This window comes from Schistocerca gregaria, chromosome X, assembly GCF_023897955.1.
Source record: "Schistocerca gregaria isolate iqSchGreg1 chromosome X, iqSchGreg1.2, whole genome shotgun sequence".
Classification (NCBI taxonomy): domain Eukaryota; kingdom Metazoa; phylum Arthropoda; class Insecta; order Orthoptera; family Acrididae; genus Schistocerca; species Schistocerca gregaria.
In genome coordinates this window covers 593442086-593464851 of record NC_064931.1, presented here as the reverse complement: position 1 = coordinate 593464851, position 22766 = coordinate 593442086, and the positions used below count along the sequence as shown (strand labels likewise).

Below are 22766 nucleotides of genomic sequence, written 5' to 3'. Positions count from 1 at the left end.
TGAAAAATTAAGATAGGTGCATGGAATATTCGAACACTGCAAGAAGGTAAACCAATAACTTTCATAGAAAGAAATACGGCAGAATTAGCCCAAGAACTATACCGATACGCCTTCGATATCGAAAACCTGAATGGAGTTGTTGCAGATCAAGGAAGAGTTTTTATTTTGGTAAAGGTAAACCAGCGACCGAGAACGGGCACAATGCCATAGTTTTGCAATAAAAAATGAACTATCTCGGGACCTGAATGAAATACCAATGGATACCACACTCGGCTTGAGCCTGTAAGGAAAGTATTTCATGACACTTCTGAATGAGTATACGCCCACAATGGCCAACACAGATGAGAAAACGTTCACCACGACCTACTCGAGATGAGCACAATAGATTGAACATCACAAGAACTAGGTAATACAATCTAATACTGAAAACGAACCCGCAAAATGGAGAAAAAATGGTGGCAAATTAAGACAAACGAGTTTTAGACTCTAGAAAATAAGCATCTAGTTGTCTCATTCTATGAAGCAGCTGGAAGAATCTACGGTCCAAAGCGTTGCAAACAGCATATTTCAAGTCAGATTATGGAGAAATGCGACTGCCGAAGCCAAAGGACATTCTCTATAGGTGACCAGAATAATTACATGCTTCTTCTCTTCAATTTGAGTGTTCGAACGTTTCATAGCGTCAACAGTGCTGAGGAAAGCGGAAGGTGCAATAGCAAGGATAGTTGTGAGAGTGGTCCGTCTAGCAAATAACATCCTGCAGTTGTCATGAAATATGATACAGACATTATTTAATCCAGGACACTTTAAATGTAGCTTTATTTTTACCAAGACCAGTTTAGAGTTTTCATTCAATTTCAGTTTGTGTAATACATTTACATTTTCATCAGTACAGCGCGGTAGATTAAAGCGTTGTCCGTGCCGCCAGTTGAAAATTGGTGAAAACTCTAAACGCTTTTGGTATAAATAAAGTTAAATAAAGAGTGGCTGTTTTCTGTATTTCGTCAAGTAATGATAGCGGAGAAATCCACATATGCTTATAAAGGACTTTTAAGGTTATGTTGAAGGGGATTTAATTCGTGACTGTTTCATGCCATCACTGATCTATCCCACTTACAAGGAAAAGGCGATACTTTGAATTGCAGGTCTCACCAGTGAATACCTTTGTATAGCATATTCGATAAAGCAAGAGTACTGCGTAACTGACTAGCTGACTGGCTGGATGGAAGATCACTTTCCGATACTGAGTATGGATTCAGAGAGGACCTTGGCATTGCTGAAGCTGCTTTCTCATCACATCAACTTCAGGAGAGAAATACTGAACAACAGTTATACATCTGCTTTGTTGATTTCAGTGTCACGTTACGCATGAAAGTTAATACTACGGCAGATCGGCTGCCCACAGATGTTTCTAATGGGTGATACGAAACCTTTATGATAATATCTATTCCAAGGTATGATCTACTTTGGAGCAAAGCACGAATCTATTCTCGTTTAACTACTGTTCTCGTTGTTCTTATAAATGATATGTTCAAACACGATGACGATGTTTACTTCAGATACAGAGCTGAGTGAAACTCTTTAATTTACAACAGCTGCAAAGCTACCGAAAAACAGGAAGCCATAAATTCAGTAATGTTTGGAGATAAAGTGCCCCTGGTTGCATCATGTATATTCGTGCTGAGACGAACTTAAATCTTCGATCCATTTGAAGTATCTTCGTGACACCAAAACACCAGCTAGTCCTTGATGTTAATAGCCCCACTAGAGCAGTAGCTGCTTCCTCTCCACTGATCTACAGTTTGACGCGGAGTTATGTACACCAGATGACTGTATCCTAAACGTAAGAGAGTTGGAAGATCAGCGTTCAACATTCCACCAATGAAGAGGTCATTACAGACGGAGCTCAAGCTCGGATTGAGGAAAAATGGGACAGGAAATCAATACAGTCCTTTTCAAGGGCACCATCCCTGATTAGCCTTAATCATTAAAGCAGTGAATACTGCATCTATATTAAAGGAATTTCAGATCAGTTTCTAATGAGATTCGATATCGTGTGAACGTGACGTCTTTAAACACAAATATGCGCAAACGACTTGCTGTGCGAGTATATACTGGATAAGAAAGAAAACATAATTATTTGTAGATACGAGCAGTGATTTCAGGTATGTGGAAAGCAATGAAATTCAGGTGACAACAGAAAAGAACTGGAGACAACAGCTTTTGATTTCATTGAGAAGTAACGAAGGTGGTGAGAAACAGTAAGGTGAGAAAGGGTCACAGAACATGTTACTAAGTAACCAAACATATTATTAATGTTACACAGTAGCTAGACTCGCCAACAAAACTGAGAGCAAGCAGTTAAGATCTGTCACGGGCGGAAATGCAAATATTATAATCTCATTTTACAATATTAATATGAAATGTTGCAGTGAGAAGACATAAAGAATCGTTATTACGACTTAATGATGAGAAAAGACGAGGCTAAAAAGAGTTTCTACTTTTTTAATGTAAATAAGTACTTTCTGGAATTATTTACTTATTGCAGAAGACAATGAAAAAGATAAATCAGTGCCAAAGAATAAATACTAGAAACGGAGGAGACACTTACCTGAATTGAGGCAGCCGCGTGAATATGAAGAACCTATAAACTGTAAAATACAAAAATATCGAAAGTAATGGAAATAGAAAAAGAAGACTGGATTCACACAAAGTAATACTACCTGCTTTTTTCACTCTTTTTCCTGTGTTGTCGTAATATGAGTATTCTGAAGGTAAATGCATAACAAAAAAGTGAGAAAAAGGAATGGTGAGAGGTATTCACTGTAAGAAAATTTTAACACACGACCAGAACTGAAAGTGATACTAACTGTGCAGGGTTACTGTATAACGAATAAAGGCAGTTAAAGGTATGTATAGAGTAAGCATTGTTGAAGAAAAGCTACATGGTAACATGTTCTGGAATAAAGTGCAGCGTTAGTATGAATCTTCGCGTAGTTTTCGAAGTCTGTAGAAGTATTTACAATACGTCATTGTCAAAAAGCCTATTTGGAAGTAACTAGAATTTTTAGAGGGGAATATGTGTGCAGAAGAATTTGAATAATAAAAAATTAGAACGGAACCGCTGTACAGGGTGCCACATGTGTATTACAACCAGTACGCGTACATGATGTTCCGTATTAGGAAAATAACAATGCCCTTAAGTTATAACTAACATACACGATATATCTGATGAGACTGGTGTTAAAAGGAGCCTAGAGTAATCAGTTCCCTGAAACAAGAAAATTAGACAATTATCATCAAAAGTATTAGTGCTTTTCTCAGTACATATGCTTACTCAACTGCTTTGGTCAGCAGAGTAAATCTTTCATTTTCGTAAGCGAGTCCTCCTTTCAGTAGTGGGTTAATGTTGGGTCTCGCCCATTCGTCTCGTATACGGTGCCTAAGGAATGCAGCGTTCTCGGAATGCTATACAACAATTCAAGCAAATAGCATTGCAGTTTTATTTCTATAAACAGAATGACAATACTTAACTCTTATTTACAAAGGTGTCGCAAACGAAGGGCGATATGCAACCAAATCAGAGTTCATTTAAGTTTTACACACATTACTGATAACTAGTGTCCGTGATACTGAATCCGATCTTAGCGGCCGAGGCTGGCAGGAGCGGTTACGCCAGAACATTTTTCTCTTCCCCCCCCCTCCCCCCCCCCCCCAAAGCGACTGAACGTCGTCGTGTATGGAGTGCGACCACGGCGGAGGATGCAGGACTGTGTGCGCAACGTCGGGCCGGAAGCTGTGGCTGCAGGGGGCGTCAAGCTTCCGCCCGTACCCCGCCACCTGGCCTGCGCTCTTGCGAAAACGTCCCCCGGAAAACGACCAGAAGGGTACGCGTCCACTTCCTGCTGCCATGAACCAGATGAAGAAGGCAGCGACTGCTACAGTGGACGGGTCCAGCACCACCGGTAGGACGACAGGAAGCGGAGGAAGAGAAGGCTCCATGTCCATAGGGCAGTCCCATTGTGTCGTGATGACACACTCTGGCCGCCTTCTGGACCCGTGAACCTGGAGGAAGAGAGACTGAAAGATCATCGTGTACATGACAGAGACGAAGTTGATTTTGCAAGCCCTCTGGACATGAAACAAGATACACTACTGGCCATTAAAATTGCTACACCAAGAAGAAATGCATATGATAAATGGGTATTTATTGGACAATATATTATACTAGAACTGACATGTAACTACATTTTCACACAATTTGCGTGCACAGATCCGGAGAAATCAGTACCCACAACAACCAACTCTGGCCGTAATAACGGCCTTGATACGCCTGGGCATTGAGTCAAACAGAGCTTCGAAGACGTGTACAGGTACAGCTGCCCATGCAGCTTCAACACGATACCAAAGTTCATCAAGAGTAGTGACTGGCGTATTGTGACAAGCCAGTTGCTTGGCCACCATTGACCAAACGTTTTCAATTAGTGAGAGATCTGGAGAATGTGCTGGCCAGGGCAGCAGTCGATCATCTTCTGTATCCAGAAAGGCCCGTAAAGGACCTGCAACATGCGGTCGTGCATTATCCTGCTCAAATGTAGGGTTTCGCAGGGATCGAATGAAGGGTACAGCCACGGGTCGTTACACATCTGAAATGTAATGTCCACTGTTCAAAGTGCCGTCAATGCGAACAACAGGTAACCGAGACGTGTAACCAATGGCACCACATACCATCACGCCGGGTGATACGCCAGTATGGCGATGACGAATACACGCTTCCAATATGCGTTCACTGCGATGTCGCCAAACACGGATGCGACCATCATGATGCTGTAAACAGAACCTGGATTTATCCGAAGAAATGACGTTTTACCATTCGTGCACCCAGGTTCGTCGTTGAGTACACCATCGCAGGCGCTCCTGTCTGTGATGCAGCGTCAAGAGTAACCGCAGCCATGGTCTCCAAGATGATAGTCCATGCTGCTGCAAACGTCGTCGAACTGTTCGTGCAGATGGTTGTTGTTTTGCAAACGTCCCCATCTGTTGACTCAGGGATCGAGACGTGGCTGCACGATCCGTTACAGCCATGCGGATAAGATGCCTGTCATCTCGACTGATAGTGATACGAGGCCGTTGGGATCCAGCACGGCGTTCCGTATTACCCTCCTGAACCCACCGATTCCATATCCTCCTAACAGTCATTGGATTTCGACCAACACGAGCAGCAATGTCGCGATACGATAAACCGCAATCGCGATTGGCTAAAATCCGATCTTTATCAAAGTCGGAAACGTGATAGTACGCATTTCGCCTCCTTACACGAGGCATCACAACAACGTTTCACCAGGCAACGCCAGTCAACTGCTCTTTGTGTATGAGAAATCGGTTGGAAACTTTCCTCATGTCAGCACGTTCTAGGTGTCACCACCGGCGCCAACCTTGTGTGAATGCTCTGAAAAGCTAATGATTTGCATATCACAGCATCTTCTTCCTGTCGGTTAAATTTCTCGTCTGTAGCACGTCATCTTCGTGGTGTAGCAATTTTAGTCGCCAGTGGTGTACATGCAAGCGCTAAGTCGACGGACGATCTGATCTCGCCTCGCGCCCACCGTCTGCTGCCGCTTAAAACCTTGTAGAAGACAATATCATGGGACGCGAAGCGATACTTGCGGCCTTCCTGCGGCGCCCGATGCTGAGGAGGGTGGGGCAGGTGGAGGAGTGTCCGATGGCGGCGACCGTGAAGCAGTTCCGCCATTCGATCGTCTATCTCGTGGGTGCGATCGATATGAGGCGAGAAACAGTTGCAGTGCTTGATCCCTGGTGTGTGAGGAGCGAAGTTTGGCAATCTGCTGCTTAAATGTTCTGGCAAAACGTTCCGCTTCGCCGTTTGACTGGAGGGAACGAAGCACTCATTAGATACTGTATGTCATTGCGTTCACAGAATGTTTCAAATTCATTTGCCGCTCACTGGCACCGCAAAAGGAAACTTGCTGTATGAGTCCACAACAGTCAATCAACGGGTGTTCCAAAAAGGTCCCGCCAAGAGTATGTGCACAAGTTGCTATGGCTATTGCGACTTCAGCTAAGCTGAGGATTTTTTTGGCGGAGCGGACTGATTTTCCGCACATGCGTGACACTGTGACGTCATCTGTTGTATTTGGGCGTCCATACCCTGCCAAATACAGTGTCGACACGCTAACTGTTTCGTACGAAGAACCCCCAGTGTCCTTCGTGAAATAACTGCAACATTTCTTTTTGTAAAACTTTAGGGATCAACACACTTGACTGGCCACTGTCATTCTGAACAAGAATTACACCATTCTGTACAGCTAGGCTATGCCGACGGGCAAAACATCGGCGCACTACAGAGTTCTTTATGCTATTTAGGGCGTGAGGCCGAGATGTGAGAATGTACTTGAGCAAAATGTCAAATCTGGATCTGCTTCCTTGGCCTGTGCAGTTTTCATATAGATCAGCGAGAAAGACAGAAGCAATTCAGAATCCTGAGCATCGATGTGACAACAAGATGCAGCAGAAGCATCAAAGTCTGTATCGTGTCCATTCGGAAGACGTAAAAGTGTGTCCGCATTACCATGTTGAGCTGTCGGACGATACACAATCTCGTACTGGTACTGAGAAAACAACAAAGCCCATATTTGCAATTTTTGAGCAGCTCATACAAGAACCGGTTTCTTCAGATGAAACAAGGACTGCAAAGGTTTGTGGTCCGTTACTAAGTAGAATTTTCTTCCATACAAATAGTGGTGGAATTTGGTGACACCATACACAAAAGCAAAAGACTCTTTTTAAATTTGTGAATAGTTACACTGAGCTTTCGACAACACTTTTGATGCGGAAGCAATAAGCCTGTCTTTATCACCAATCCTGTTCGAAAGCACTGCACCGATTCCTTAAGAGGAAGCGTTAACTTGCAGTACCACAGGTTTCTCTGGATAAAAGTGAACTAAGCGTCGATCACTGAACAGTGCGTCTTTAAGTTTTTAAAAAGCCGCATGGCACTCATGTGTCCAAACAAAGGGGCATTGTCGCGACGCAAACGATGCAATGGAGCTGCTATTTATGCTGAATTCGATATGAACCGACTATAATAGTACATTTTTCCCTAATACTGACTGCAATTCTGTGACATTGCGAGGAACTGGCAAGTCTCGTATGGCTAACAAATGCGACTGAAGAGGATTCACACCTGGACTGTTTATGACGTGACCAAGATACTTGGTTCAAATGGCTCTGAGCACTATGGGACTTAACATCTGAGGTCATGAGTCACTTAGAACTACTTAAACCTAACTAACCTAAAGACATCACACACATCCATGACCGAGGCAGGATTCGAACTTGCGACCGTAGCAGTCGCGCTGTTCCGAACTGAAGCGCCCAGAACCGACCAAGATACTGCAACTCATATTTATTTAGTCCTGCATCAAATAACACATGGAACAAAGCACGTAAATTTGCAATATGTTCTTCAGGTGTATGACCTGCTACTACAATATCGTCCAAATAGTTTGAACAGTTTTTCGCTTGTGCAGTCAGCTGTTCCAAATACCGTTGGAAAATGGCCGGTGCGGAAGCACTGCCGAACGGACAAAGCAAATACTTAAACAAGCGCAAATGAGTATTTACTACACATACTTTTTGAGATTCTTCATCGAGTGGTATCTGAGCACACGCATTGCGCAAATCAATTTTTGAAAAGGGCGTGGCAATGGATAAGTATCAATGAGTTTGTGGGTTGACTGTAGACTTAAAGTCAACAAAGAGTCGAATGCGAGCTGAAGGTTTGGGGAGCAAAACCAGTGGACTTGCCCACTGACCAGCTGATATGGCGCACAATAACTCCGTTATCTTGCAGTTCTTTAAGTTCAGCAGCGAATTTATCCTGTAATGCAATGCGAACAGTTCTGGCTCGGCAAAATTTCGGCTAAGCATTTTCTTTCAGCGTAATATATGCAACAAAATCGTTAGTTTTGCCTAAACATTCAGAAAAGAGTTCCAAGAATTCCTTTAGCACTGTCTTTTGCATTGAATGCGGACACTGACAACACATTGGCCTGAATGTTAAAGCCGAACAAATCAAAAGAATCAAGACCAAATATGTTCTCACACGCACATGATTGTAGCACTGTAAAAGTCACTGTTCGCGTATGCGAGCGATACATGACACGCAAAGAACATGTTCTGAGAACTGGAATGTCTTGTCCATCGTAAGCCGTTAGTTGCGTGCTAGTTTTAGACAGGCGTGGGGAGCCTAATAGTCCATATGTGTGACGATTGAGCAAAGTGACAGAGGCACCCGTGTCCAACTGAAATTTCACACGTTTTCCACAAATAAGGAAATGAACAAAAAGTTTTTTTGACTGACGTACCACAGACTTTGGATATACTGCATTAATGACATGGGCCTTGTGACGAGATTTTTATGAGTGGACCGAATTCTTATGTGCGTTCCGTTGCAAACATATAGAATGCACATGTCTTTTCCTGCCACAAGCGTAACACTGAGCTTGTCGGAAGGGGCAGTCGTGGCGTTCGTGCCGAGACTTAATTATGTCCGCCGGTGCAGCTGCCTGTTTAGCGAACTGGTTATGCGGCGTGGAAGGTTGTTTACTTGACGCGGCTAGCGCACGCCGCCGGTGCAGAATGAGGCCATCGCAACCAACGGACTCAACCCCAAAAATAGCTGGCTGCTCAAATGTATGAGCCGACAAAACACCAGAATCGTACTGAGCTGAGATTCGCACTACTGGCTGAAATCATGGATCGGACTGTTTCAAAATTTGTTCTCTTTGACATCAGGTACATAGTACACGATCGCACCACGCAATGTAACATCTGAATATAAAGCACCGCAAGCACATTTGAATTTGCACTTCCTTGTTATACCTTGCAAATCTGTTATCCACTCACGACAAGTCTGTCAATAATTTAATAATAAATCATGTAATAATAAATCATGAGGGTAAATCTTCATAACATTGCACACCCATACAACAAACAACAACACAGAATCATGTAATAATAAATCATGAGGGTAAATCTTCATAACATTGCACACCCATACAACAAACAACAACACAGAATAAAAAAAAACTAAAGGAAACAGTCGATACATAAATAGTGCAAATACTACACAATGAATTTCTATTTATATCATGGAATTTGGATGTAAGTGTCCTCTCTGGGCCAAAAAAATAAAAAAAATGTGCATTCACATTTTACTAACAGTGAATTACAATTTCTTTAACTTTAGGACATGAACTTCTACACAGGGTTTACCAGAACTCCACCAACAAACTTTCAGAAGTAAGACCTGTACAGACAAAAACAAGAAAAAAAATTTAATAAACATGTGCTCAGGAATGCATACTTCAGTAGCTATGAGAACTTGTTAATCTTCACACTGTGAAACATATCTCTTGTACTGAACAAGCTGCTACTACATTCACTTGTTGGTCATAGTAGTTTGTCAGTGATTCAATACCTCCTCATTAGTTACGTGATTTACCCATCTAATCTTCAACATTCTTCTGTAGCACCACATTACGAAAGCTTCTATTCTCTTCTTGTCCATACTATTTATTGTCCACGTTTCACTTACGTACATGGCTACACTCCATACAAATACTTCCAGAAACGACTTCCTGACACTTAAATCTATACTCGATGTTAACAAATTTCTCTTCTTCAGAAACGCTTTCCTTGCCATTGCCAGTCTACATTTTATATCCTCTCTACTTCGACCATCATCAGTTATTTTGCTCCCAAAATAGCAAAACTCCTTTACTACTTTAAGTGTCTCATTTCCTTATCTAATTCCCTCAGCATCACCCGACTTAATTCGTCTATATTCCATTACCCTCGTTTTGCTTTTGTTGATGTTCATCTTATATCCTCCCTTCAAGACACTATCCATTCCGCTCAACTGCTCTTCCAAGTCCTTTGCTGTCTCTGACAGAATTACAATGTCATCAGCGAACCTTAAAGTTTTTATTTCTTCTCCGTGGATTTTAATTCCTACTCCGTGCTTCATGTTCCACGATAATTTGTGCACTCACATCACCAGGCAAAATGTAAAACAAATATTATTTCTGGATGAAGACTGGATAGAAGACCTTTATTATCTCTGTCAGTAGTCTAAACCAACTATTAGTGTAAAAACAGATGGACTTTTAAATTTTCTACCATAAAAATGTTAACGATCAACAAGAATAATGTCGCTGTTTCAGGAGATTATTTTGCATTGTTATAGAAGATGTGCGAGTTATGTTTCATTAAAACACACCAGCTTCATCGTTATTTTTTCTTTCTTTTCAGGCGGCGTGGGGAGGAGGCTTGCTGATGTCTAGAAAATACCGCCATCCGAGATTCACAGGTGTCGAGAGGTGAGTGCTCATATTGGCAGCTTATAGAATATTGCCTTCTTAAATTATCATTCACTCTTCGATAAGGATCTCGGGTGGAATACGGATGTCTTAAATTGTCAAGAGGCGTAAATACTTTTAATACTTTCAAAAAGAATCATAGTGACGCTCACGTTTAACCTAAGCTGCCGACTGACGTAAATATCTCTAATACTATCGAAATGAAGTGTTCCTGTCGCACAAGTTATTCTGTTTAATGCAGGCCTACTTGGGTTTCCGTGGTGTCACTGAGAATCAACCATATATGTGGCAACACCGCGAGAAATACATGCTTGAAAATAAATGCAGATGCTAGCCAAGCATATAGGTTGCGCTATTGTATTTGCTCACGAACGGCCACTGCGCAATGTCCTCTATGCCTTGCAAGCGTCGGTTGTGTTTAGAACAGCGTTCTGTGTAGTTGTGAGTGCATTATGTCGGAGCTAAGTGAATTCTAACTTGGGCAAACTGTTTGTCTCGTATGGTAGGTGCTTCCATAACCTCTGTAGCCACATATATGGCATACATGGAAAGCGGAAAAACGAAGACGAACGTGTGTGTTAAATGAATTTGACAGGTCACTTAAGAGAATTGTGACAAAACTAGGAGGAAGGCAGCTCTAAAAGTTATTACAGAATTGTATGTCACACTCTAACACTCGAGAACTCTGTCAGCATCAAAACAACACGAAGGGAGTTCTCTAAACTGGAGACCGCAGGACAAACTGAAATTCAGAAACCACTCGTCAGTGATGCAAATGTTCGAAACAGAGAACGTGGTGCCGTAGCCTTTAAACCTGGATTATGGAGCGAAGGACGAAAGGAATTTGGTCAGATATGTATTTTTGTACACTGTTTTCAGCTTCTGGCCGAGTTTACGACGAAAAAGTGAAACGTGGTGGCGATTCGGTGATGATTTCGGCAGCCATGTCGTGGTATTCCATGGGTCCCATGGTTACTCTGCAAACTCTCATTACTTCCAAGGAGTATGTCACTATTCTTTGTAATCAGATGCATCCCACGGTGCACTGTTTGTTCCCCAGTGCTCCAAGAGGACATGACGCCTGCTGACACAGAGCGCATCGTGCAGGACTTGTTTTGTATGGATTTTTGCATCTCCCCTGCTTACCACAGTGATCAGATCCCAATATTATTGAGACTTTGTGGTCTACTTTGGAGAGAAGAGTGCGTCATCGCTAACCACTTCCAGCCTCGTTACCTGAACTTGCCATTATTTCGCAGGAAGAATGATGGAAGATTTCCTTGAAAATTATACAGGATCATTATTTATCCATTCCGACACGACTGGAAGCTGCCCTGAACGCCAACGGTTTTCGTACACCGTATTAAGCATGGAAGTGTGGTGGGTTTTTGGTGTTTCCATATTTTTGTCCACCCCCTGTAGTTCAGGCAACCATCATTCATCACCAGATTGAAATTTTCACTTTTCAGCGGAGTGTGAGCTAATATGAAACTTCGTGGCAGATTACAACTCCGTGCAGGACCGAGACTCGAGCGCGGGACCTTCGCCTTTCACGGGCAAGTGCTCTACCATCTGAGCTACCCAAGAAAGACTCACGAACCGTCTTTACAGCTTTAAATTCTGCCAGTACCTCGTCTCCTACCTTCCGAACTTCACAGAAGCTCTCCTGCGAACCTTGTAGATCTAGCACACCTGGAAGAAAAGATGTTGGGGAAGCATGGCTTAGCCACAGCCTGGGGGATGTTTCCAGAATGAAATTTTCACTCTGCAGCGAAGTGTGCGCTGATTGAACTTCCTGGCAGATTAAAACTGTGTGCCGGACTGAGAACAGAACTCGAGACCTTTGCCTCTCGGGGGAAGTGAAGTTCCATCATTCATCTCACTTTTTTGCATTTCGACACAGGTCTCTGGAGTTTCCAAAACATACCCATAGTCCCCTTCTAACGGAATTCTTTTAACAGCACAATTCAGTTTGTAGAAGAAGTATAAATCTAAAAACAGCGCACTGATGGTTAAGTTGTACTTTGAGCTATAGCTTTCCTTCACAGTACTTTGATAAGATATTTTTTAGTAGAAGGCGCTGAATAAATACTCCATAGTTTCATAGGTGTGATATCCACTAAGTTTGACTCTTGTTTCTAATTTTCAAGTTTTCAAAAATGGCTGAAATGGCTTTAAGCACTATGGGACTTAACATCCGAGGTCATCAGTCCCCTAGACTTAGAACTACTTAAACCTAACAAACCTAAGGACAACACACACAACCATGCCCGAGGCAGGATTCGAACCTGCGACCGCAGCAGCAGCGCGGTACCGGACTGAAGCGCCTAGAACCGCCTGGCCACAGCGGCCGGCTTCAAATTTTTAACTTTGTTTTACATACACATTCGGTCACGAAAACTGCAACATCATGAAGGATAGAATGTAGTAAAATAGGGGTTATTATATGTATATAATATATACAGAAATAATACATGGTTAAATTTGCAGGTAATTTGGGGATATACTGGGTGCAAAATCTAGTACGAAGAGCTGACACATCTGGCAGCAATAGTGACTCTAACCCGGTTGGCCATTGTATCGCACTGAGCTTGGATGGCAGATATGGATACGTCATTCCATGCTGCTTCATCGCTGTGTTTGACTTCATAAGTCGTAGAGACTGATGAATGTTTGTGTGTCAGTAATTCGGCACCTATGACCATATGTTTTCAGTGAGTGAGAGATTCACAAAACATATTGGGCAATGCAACAGTCGAACAGCCTTTGTATAGAGGTAGATCAGGACAGCATGGGCACATATAGTATTGTAGTACCCTGTTAAAAGATAACGTCACAGAGACCTCGAAAGTAAAAGCGTCTGTCCAAATTACCAACTGTGAGAACTACAGGTGGTCTTATTGTCTGCCCAATGACACTCCCATACCTTTACACCAGGTGCTGGGCATGTATGACGATTGCGAATGGAGGCTGGCATCGTTTGTTCTTCTTGAAGCCTCCACACACGAATACACCCGTCGTGATGCTGGGACTCATCTGAAAAGATGCATGGTGCCACTGCTGTGTCCAGTGGTGTCGTTGGGTACACCACTGTCAACACATCTCTCTCTGCTGCCACATTGAGGGAAGCTGCAACAGTGTTCGCCGTGCTAATAGGGCATGGTGCTGCAGATATTGTCGCACTGTCCATGTGGATATTGCTTTGTCAAACGAGTCTACTTACTGACTCAGTATACATGACACGGCTGTAGGATCCTGTACGGCCAAAACGGTATGTGTGTCCTCTCGTGCGCTAGTCGTGTGTGGTCGCTTATATCCTGCGTGGTGTGTAGTATGATCCTCCGAAACAAATCGTTTCCGTATTCTTATGACATTCATGAGATCCTGACCAATGCGAACATCGATATCGCGGGAAAAAAAACCGCGAGCTTGATGCCTCACAGCCTTGTCACTGTCGAATCCCAACACGTGCCAGTAGACGCTTTTCCTTCTTACACGATTCGGCGGTGCAGAAGTGGTAATTATTTGCCTATGCAAGAATTTAGCACACTTCATCCCAATTTGACGGCTTTTCCATGGCGTTTTCGCGCTGTTGCAATTTTATTGTCCATTATTATATATGGACGAAAACCCGATACATATACTAGTGTGCAAAACTTAATGACGAAAGTAACGTTCGCATGATATGTCACTGCCAAGTTATTTAGCCCTATGAAACTGTTACCAAACATAGAAAGACAGTAAGGTACAAAAGATAACAGGAAGAAATACGCAAGAAGATAAACAGAAATGACACTTTTATTCAAAGATGTTCGATGCGATGGCAAACTGTCGCCCATTAAAATGAAGTCAGCACCGTATGTATCCTTGAAAAGACGCATTTAGGGGCCAAGCGGGGTAGCCGAGCGGTCTCTGGGGGTCTTGTCACGGCCCGCGTGGCTGCCCCCGTCGGAGGTTCGAATCCTTCTTCGGGCATGGGTGTGTGTGTCGTCCTTAGCGTAAATTAGTTTAAGTTAGATTAAATAGTGTGTAAGCTTAGGGGCCAATGACCTCTGTAGTTTGGTCCCATAAGACCTTACCACAATAAAAGGCGCATATAGGGAATGAATACAGTGTCAAAATAACGTTGAGCGGTGAATGTACCGTGTTTGAAGAGTGGGAAGTCAGTACGCCCATGCTACATTATGCCTCCCCACATCATATAACCTGGACCACTAAGACAATCATGTTTGACAAGGCTTGACCTACAAGCTGGGAACACATGTAATGCACCCAGCAACTTTGTCGAACATGACCGTTTTGGTGGTCCAGGTGTTAGGATGTGTCTGAGGCATAATGCTGCATGGGCGTACTGACCTTCAAATCTCTGAACACCGTACACTCAACAGTCAGAGTTATTGTGACACTGTACTGCTTCCGAAAGTGCTGTTTTTCAGGTGGGCAGTCGGCCCGGACTTAATTTTTAGGATTTCATACCTCAGTCGGTAAAAAAGAAACCTTTATAGGATCATTTTGTTGGGCGCCTATCTCTTCGTCTGTTAAGGCCCCTTTTCTCAGGAACGGGCAGGTATACCAAGATGAAATTTATGTCAAATACGAAGCTCTACGGTCCCTCGGTGGTGCAGAAAATTTGAGCTTCCTAGTCAACGCGAACAAAAGATGCGGCTATTTATGTCTCATATTTTTGATACTCGCAAACTCACTCATCAAAACCTATAAATGCCCTATCTATATACATAATTAAGTTTGTACGGAATCCTCAGGGTGCGAGACACACTCACTCTGTTCCGGTTTTTATGGATGACAATGCGCAACCGCATCGAAGTTGCATAATATTGCATTTATATGCAGTCAAAACTACAAACCGTTTCTCTCGAAATGACTTTTTTTATCGCGCGGTATGTAACTTCAAATCTACTGAACCGATTGGAATGATTCTTTGTTTCCGACGAAGCTAACTAAGTTGTCTAGGAGTTGCACCACTTTTATTCCGATCCATCAACTATAAATATTTTTACTTGGCCGAGGAAGTCGAAAAATCGATGAAAAAAAACGCTATTTTTTTCAAATGGCCACCATTTTGTTTCCTATGGTCCAAATAACTTAAGCGAGGTACAACTTCTAAAGAGTCTTATATACTTCGCTTACGTCAACTCAGTTTCGATTTCAGACAAGCCGGCTGACCTACCGCGCGTGGAGGTCTACATCGAAATTTTGTTTCGTTCCGACGGCACTTCCGCCTTAGCTCTTCGACATTTCCGGTCGAAAAAATTTTAATTTGTAGAAGAAATATCAATAAACATTTTGACCGAATTTGACATTGGTGTCTATAACACATCCCGAGAAAAAAATTCTCAAAGAACATGTTTTTTTCGGGCCAAAGATACTAAACGTCCCCTTAATTTACTGAGTACCAGAACCTCGAGTTATCGCAGCTGCAACAGACACTCGTATTCAAGACTAGCGAGATTCCAATCAACGTCCAGCCAAAATGATTTAGATTTCATGATATTTAACAGAATAGCTATAAGTTAACGCTCAGATAGTTTTTATTTCTTTATTTATTTAAGACGACCAGAGCCAAAACAAAAAAGTGAGCTACTGCTGCACTGTCGGCATTTGAAGCATTAAGCCGGCCGGGGTGGCCGAGCGGTGCTAGGCGCTACAGTTTGGAACGGTGCGACCGCTACGGTCGCAGGTTCGAATCCTGCCTCGGGCATGGATGTGTGTGATGTCCTTAGCTTAGTTTGGTTTAAATAGTTCTAAGTTCTAGGGGACTGATGACCTCAGAAGTTAAGTCCCATAGTTCTCAGAGCCATTTGAACCATTTTTTTTTGAGCATTAACCTAGCGCCCTTTCTACGTAGGGACCATGTGATTCGGAGACAGCGCTCGTGATGGGCAGAGAACGCGCGCTCAGGTGCGGGCTGGGTCTGTGAATCAGCGTAGCTGGCAATGAGGGCGGCACCCGCAGCCTGTGATTAACGGCGGCATTAAAATTCAATTAGAGGGGCGCGCCGCGCGTCGCCGCCAGCTGCCGCCTGCTCGCCCAGCTGCGATAAGCCGTCTCTCTGCCTTACCAGCTTAATCCCTCTGCGTATATACCGTATGTACAGAAGAAAACTAATGAACGTCCAGGGCATCACACGATGAGTCCTTTTCATTGTCAGTCAAAATTTCACGAAAAAGGAGAACTACTGGAGTGTTACAAATACTGTCAAACTCTGTGAAACCTTCCATGGCAGCATATAGCGACAGGCTATCACGCTCCTCAAATTTTCTTCATCTCTACTGTGGTTGGCCATGCACGCTAATTATGTTACTTAAACCGTATGAAATCAGGTGTTAAGTACATGTTATAAGTCAACAAGTATTCCGCAGAATGCTATATTTGGTACCACCTTAGAAAAAAGACGAAATTTTCCAAAATACGAAAGTCACATGGCTAGTCATAGTTTCGTATCTCATTATAGTGCTTATTTTACCTTAGGAGCAACTGCAAGTAAATTTTCTTAAGTATAAATTATTAATACGAGCTTTGATAGTAGCTTTATTTACGACCGAGAGGAATTGCTCAATTCTTAAGAAATTAGACTCATATTCGGGATGAACAGGTTTCAAATCCTGGTACAACGATCCTAATTTGGGTTTTCCGTTGCACCCCTGAATCAGTTAAGGGGTGCCGAAAAGATTCATTTGGAAACGCCACGGTGGATTCCTTCTCCCACTATATCCAAATCAGCACCTTACCCTTTTCATCCCCGAGACACAAGGAAAAATATCTTACTCCTACTTTTCGGTTGTGGTGAAACAGTATTATGTAAACTAAAAGCGTCTACCTGATTATGCATTCTTCATACTACGATTAAAGCCCAGTTACCTTTAGATAGTAAGTGTCTAAATGTCATCGCACTCATAAACGTAAACAGGACTGAAAAGTCGAGTTTCGGTTTCATAGTCAAGTAGACACTACTTCGAGCGCGATACTGTATTGGGTTAAATATCGCGAAAACTGAACTTATCTTTCTTAATAACAATGAATTTTCTGATATATACTTTATTCTAGCTCCATTTAACAGACTATAATACATGAATATCACATCGACCACTTTCTAACATGGCTGCAAATATGCCCTTGTTTCTTTTAAATTAATTTATCACTTCCAATTTAGACACGTAGTTCTGCCATTTAACGAATACCGTATTACTCATTAGGAAATAAAATATTCTAAATCGCTAACAAAATAAGAGCCTTATATTAACTGAGGTATTATAGTCGAGATCAACCAGTACCTCGTGTATCCTGCTTATGAGGCCTACTCTGCGTCTCGTAGCTGAATTGTAAAGTGTCTTGCAGAGCACAATGTTTATTTCAATTTCACTAAGGCTGTGATATGACAATCAACGACTGTCAGCGATGTCCAGAAACCTAGAAATAAGACGTAGTAAAACTCATTTTACTATTACGGGAGACGAAATAACTGCTGCCTCGAGAATGACTGATAGTGAGTGTTGGAAAATAGGTTGCATGGTTATTTTCTGCAGATGTCTTCTGTTAAGATAATTTCCTTAGGAATTCACAGAAAAACTGAGCTAGCAGACGTCCAGATGTTGCAACCAACCAAGTGTAGCGGCTTAACGAGTCCAGGAAGCTTTACCACGATAACATGTAGCCTGAATAACATGCTTGCCATAGAAAGTGAAGTTTCCCACAGTTGCGAAAGACTCACAGTCGGGAGAAACTGAACAAGGGAATAGGTGGAGTGCGGCACCAGAATGGTGCTTTCAAAGATTTACAGAGAAAGCTAACATATACAACAGCCCTAGAAGATTAGCAATAATTCCAAGGCAGCCTTTCGGCTGGTTGTATGTTGGGGAGTGAGAAGTGGTGGGTGGTTGGAGGAAGAGGTAAAAAGTAGCAGCTGACGCGAGGGAGGCTTGGACTTGAGATGGAAGGTGGCAGTGGCCTTTAGTGATCGGTAGTGGCAAGGAAAGTTAGATGGTGTGGAATAAGCGCTGAACCAGTGGACGGCTCCACAAGCAGCCATCCGGCCGACACAAAGTAAGAAGGTGAAGCATTTCATCTGAATTGGAGGACTCTGGATACTCAGCCATTCTGGCGTAGAGATGGAGGTAATGAATTAGAAATGAGTAGCATATTTTTGGATAGCGGACTGAACATGGTAGGAGCACGTTTTCATCCACGATACTGTAAAACACATCTGTTCTACTGCAAGGTCTTTGCCTTCCATATTCTGGGTGGAGATAGTATGGACTAAAACAAAAGGAAAAGTACAGTGAACATGCGCTCTAAAATGCATACCTTAAGAGCTATGAGCACTTGTTCAGGAGAAGAGACGTGTTTCACAGTAGTGAAGCTGAATAAGCGCTCATGGGCTAATGGGCCTCCAGTATGCATTTTAGTACACATGGTTACTGGAAACCTTTTCTTGGTTTGGTCCATACTATCCCATCCACCCCGCACCCAAAAAACAGAAGGAAAAAAAGCTTGCAGTAGAGAAGATGTTTTTTACAATATTGAAAATGATGAAGTGCTCATAGCTCTTAAGGTATGCACCTTAAAGTCCATGTTTAGTAGACTTCCTTTCTTCTTCTTATTGAGGAATCAACTGCTGAAGTTTTGCCGTTGTTTTTTGGAACGCCTTCCATACGTGTCCAGTAGTGCGGTAGCCTTCGTAAGCGAGACGGAAACTGTATTATAATTTGCTAATTGAGTTCGGATTCCAGTTAAATAAAAGTGAATGAATGCTGTTTTGTACTTATATTTCTATTCAAGTGTTTCCTCCCCAGTAGTCAGTACGTAATGTAGGTTAGGTTAAAGTTTTTATTACGGCCGAGATTTTGTAATTCATATTTTGTTCATGTTTCACCGAACCAATGAACAAACTACAGATCTTAGAGATTAAAGTTGTCAAAGATCCTAAGAAATTAATGTAGGTTAATTCTTACAGAGAAGAAAACAGCAACCAGCCACTACCAATATTGCCATTTATTTAGGTAAATAGCGCCGTTACCGGTTTCGAACTGGAAAGCTCATCATCAGACGGCTGTTCACGTGATTTTTCAATATACACTTTGCATTATCGTCCGTTTTCGATTTTTTTTATTCCACTGCGGCGAAGTATTTTTGGTGTGTTGTTGCCGTCGAAAATTCCGCGCGATTTTGTTGCGAAGTTGCAGGATTGTATTTTTCGCATATTCCTAAATATATCCAGCACTTACGTAACTTGTACAGCACCATATTGTGTAAAGCACACACACACACACACACACACACACACACCAAAAAGAATTTGCACACATGTGTGTGTGTGTGTGTGTGTGTGTGCGTGTGTGTGTGTGGTGCTTTGCACAATATGGTGCTGTACAAGTTACGTAAGTGCTGGATATATTTAGGAAAAATACAATCCTGCAAATTCGCAACAAAATCGCGCGGAATTTTTGACGGCTCCAACACACCAAAAATACTTCGCCACAGTGGAATAATAAAAATCGAAAACGGACGATAATGTAAAGTGTATCTTGAAAAAAATGTGTACAGCCGTTTGATGATGAACTTTCCAGTTCAAAACCGGTAACGGCGCTATTTACCTAAATAAATAGCAATATTAATAGTAGCTGGTTGCTGTTTTCTTCTCTGTAAGAATTAACCTACATTACTTATACACAACCACGGTCTCACCATGTCAGTTTTAGACAAAATAGCAGATCCTAATAAAGTTTCGTAAGTCCTCCTGTCACTGAGTTTGTAATGCGAAATTGTAACGTAAAGTTTAGAGTGAGTCACACAACACTAGGATAACTTTCGTGCTTTAATGTGTCTCAAGTGAAGGCTCTAGACCAGAAAGCGTACTAGGAAAAATTGTACAGACGCATAACAATATAAAGCTGTATTTATTTAGAAAGTGGCAAATTTATTCAGTGTAGGGATTTCACCAGAGATTCCGAAGGAATGCACGAAGGATTTTTGTTTTATTACCCTACTGGCCATTAAAATTGCTACACCGAGAAGAAATGCAGATGATAAACGGGTATTCATTGGACAAATATATTCTTCTACAACTGATATGTGATTACATTTTCACGCAATCTCGGTGCATAGATCCTGAGAAATCAGTACCCAGAACAACCACCTCTGGCCGTAATAACGGCCTTTATACGCCTGGGCATTGAATCAAACAGAGCTTGGACCATGCAGCGTCAACACGATGCAACAGTTCATCAAGAGTAGTGACTGGCGTATTGTGACGAGCCAGTTGTTCGGCCACCATTGACCAAACGTTTTCAATTAGTGAGAGATCTGGAGAATGTGCTGACCAGGGCAGCAGTCAAACATTTTCTGCATTCAGAAAGGCCCGTACAGGACCTACAACATGCGGTCGTGCATTATCCTGCTGAAATGTAGGGTTTCGCAGGCATCGAATGAAGGGTAGAGCCCATCTTAAATGTAACGTCTACTGTTCAAAGTGCCGTCAATGCGAACAAGAGGTGACCGAGAATTGTAACCATTGGCACCCCATACCATCATGCCGGGTGATACGCCAGTACGGTAATGACGAATACACGCTTCCAATATGCGTTCACCGCGATGTCGCCAAACACGGATGCGACCATCATGATGCTGTAAACAGAACCTGGATTCATCCAAAAAAATGACGTTTTGCCATTCCTGCACCCAGGGTCGTCGTTGAGTACGCCATCGCAGGTGGTCCTGTCTGTGATGCAGCGCAAAGGTAACCGCAGCCATGGTCTCCGAGCTGATAGTCCATGCTGCTGCAAACGTCGTCGAACTGTTCGTGCAGATGGTTGTTGTCTTGCAAACGTCCCCATCTGTTGACTCAGGGATCGAGACGTGGCTGCACGATCCGTTACAGCCATGCGGATAAGATGCCTGTCATCTCGAGTGCTAGTAATGCGAGGCCGTTGGGATCCAGCATGGCGTTCCGAATTACTCTCCTGAACCAACCGATTGCATTTTCTGCTAACAGTCATTGGATCTCGACCAACTCGAGCAGTAATGTCGCGATACGATAAACCGCAATCGTGATAGACTACAATCCGACCTTTATCAAAGTCGGAAACGTGATGGTACGCGTACCTCCTCCTTACACGAGGCATCACAACAACGTTTCACCAGGCAACGCCGGTCAACTGTTGCTTGTGTATGAGAAATCGGTTGGAAACTTTCCTCATGTCAGCACGTTGTAGGTGTCGCCACCGGCGCCAACCTTGTGTGAATGTTCTGAAAAGCTAATCATTTGCATATCACAACATCTTCTTCCTGTCGGTTAAATTTTGCGCCTGTAGCACGTCATCTTTGTGGTGTAGCAATTTTAATGGCCAGTAGTGTATTTCATCTAACGTTTTAACATCAGCTAGAGAATATTAACTAACGCATTTTCACTTATGCGTACCTCCACTTTGAGTGTACTACAACGAGGATTTTATTGTGAGTCTGCAGTAGCATCGTTTAATTATTAATGAGGAGAAAGAAGCCGTGATGGTGAGAAGTGCCCGCGGCTGCGGGTGACTGCTGTTGATAAATGAGTGTGTAATTAGCCCCATACGCAATTAGTGCAGCAGCCGGCGGCCGGCGGCCTGCGACCCTGTTCCATTATTGTAATCCGCGGTTACACTTCACTGGCGCTGAATGAAACGGGAGAGCGAGGGTAGGGCTGCGCGCCGACCCTCCACCAGAATCACGGCCGCACCCTCGTGGCCCCTGCACTTAACTCGTGCCGACACGTATACGCACACTTCCGGCCCTCATCGTCCTCCAATTTGCCGAAAACTAGCATACTATCGGCTACTTTCCACGTACTTATTTGATGCAGTTGCGTCTCATTTTCCAGATGAACGATTCACTTTGGCGTATTACCTAGATGCTACATTTCCGGCATCAGCTGGCGCAGTGTTGTGTACCGAATACAGTCTCTGTTCATTATCCCACAACTTGTTAAATACTCTCACTGTCAACTGCATGAGAAACAATCACACCAAACAAAAAATTATGACGTCATAGATACATCACGCTAATACCGTATAACACGGCCGATAACTTTAATAGAGGTATCAACTCAGCGAGGAAGGGAGTACACAAGTTTTTCTTTTATTTCATATATGCCGTATGCAGCTGATGCCACTCATTGATGTTGACATCTCATGTCGCTAGCATACTGCGGGGATGTTGCACCCTAAATATCACCTGTTATTCCAAACAGACCTAAAATTTCCAGAATGAGATTTTCACTCTGCAACGGAGTGTGCGCTGATATGAAACTTCCTGGCAGATTAAAACTGTGTGCCCGACCGAGACTGGAACTCGGGATCTTTCATATCTAGC

General features: G+C 42.8%; 1 protein-coding gene across 1 annotated transcript in view; it reads left to right on the top strand.

The window, feature by feature from the left end:
* LOC126298632 (glutamate decarboxylase) overlaps positions 1-22766 on the top strand; it is a 237553-nt gene that overhangs the window by 165104 nt on the left and 49683 nt on the right. Inside the window, exon 7 of the mRNA XM_049990040.1 lies at positions 10336-10403. Within this exon, the coding sequence (XP_049845997.1) occupies positions 10336-10403 (68 nt within the window). The remainder of the gene's footprint in view (positions 1-10335; positions 10404-22766) is intronic.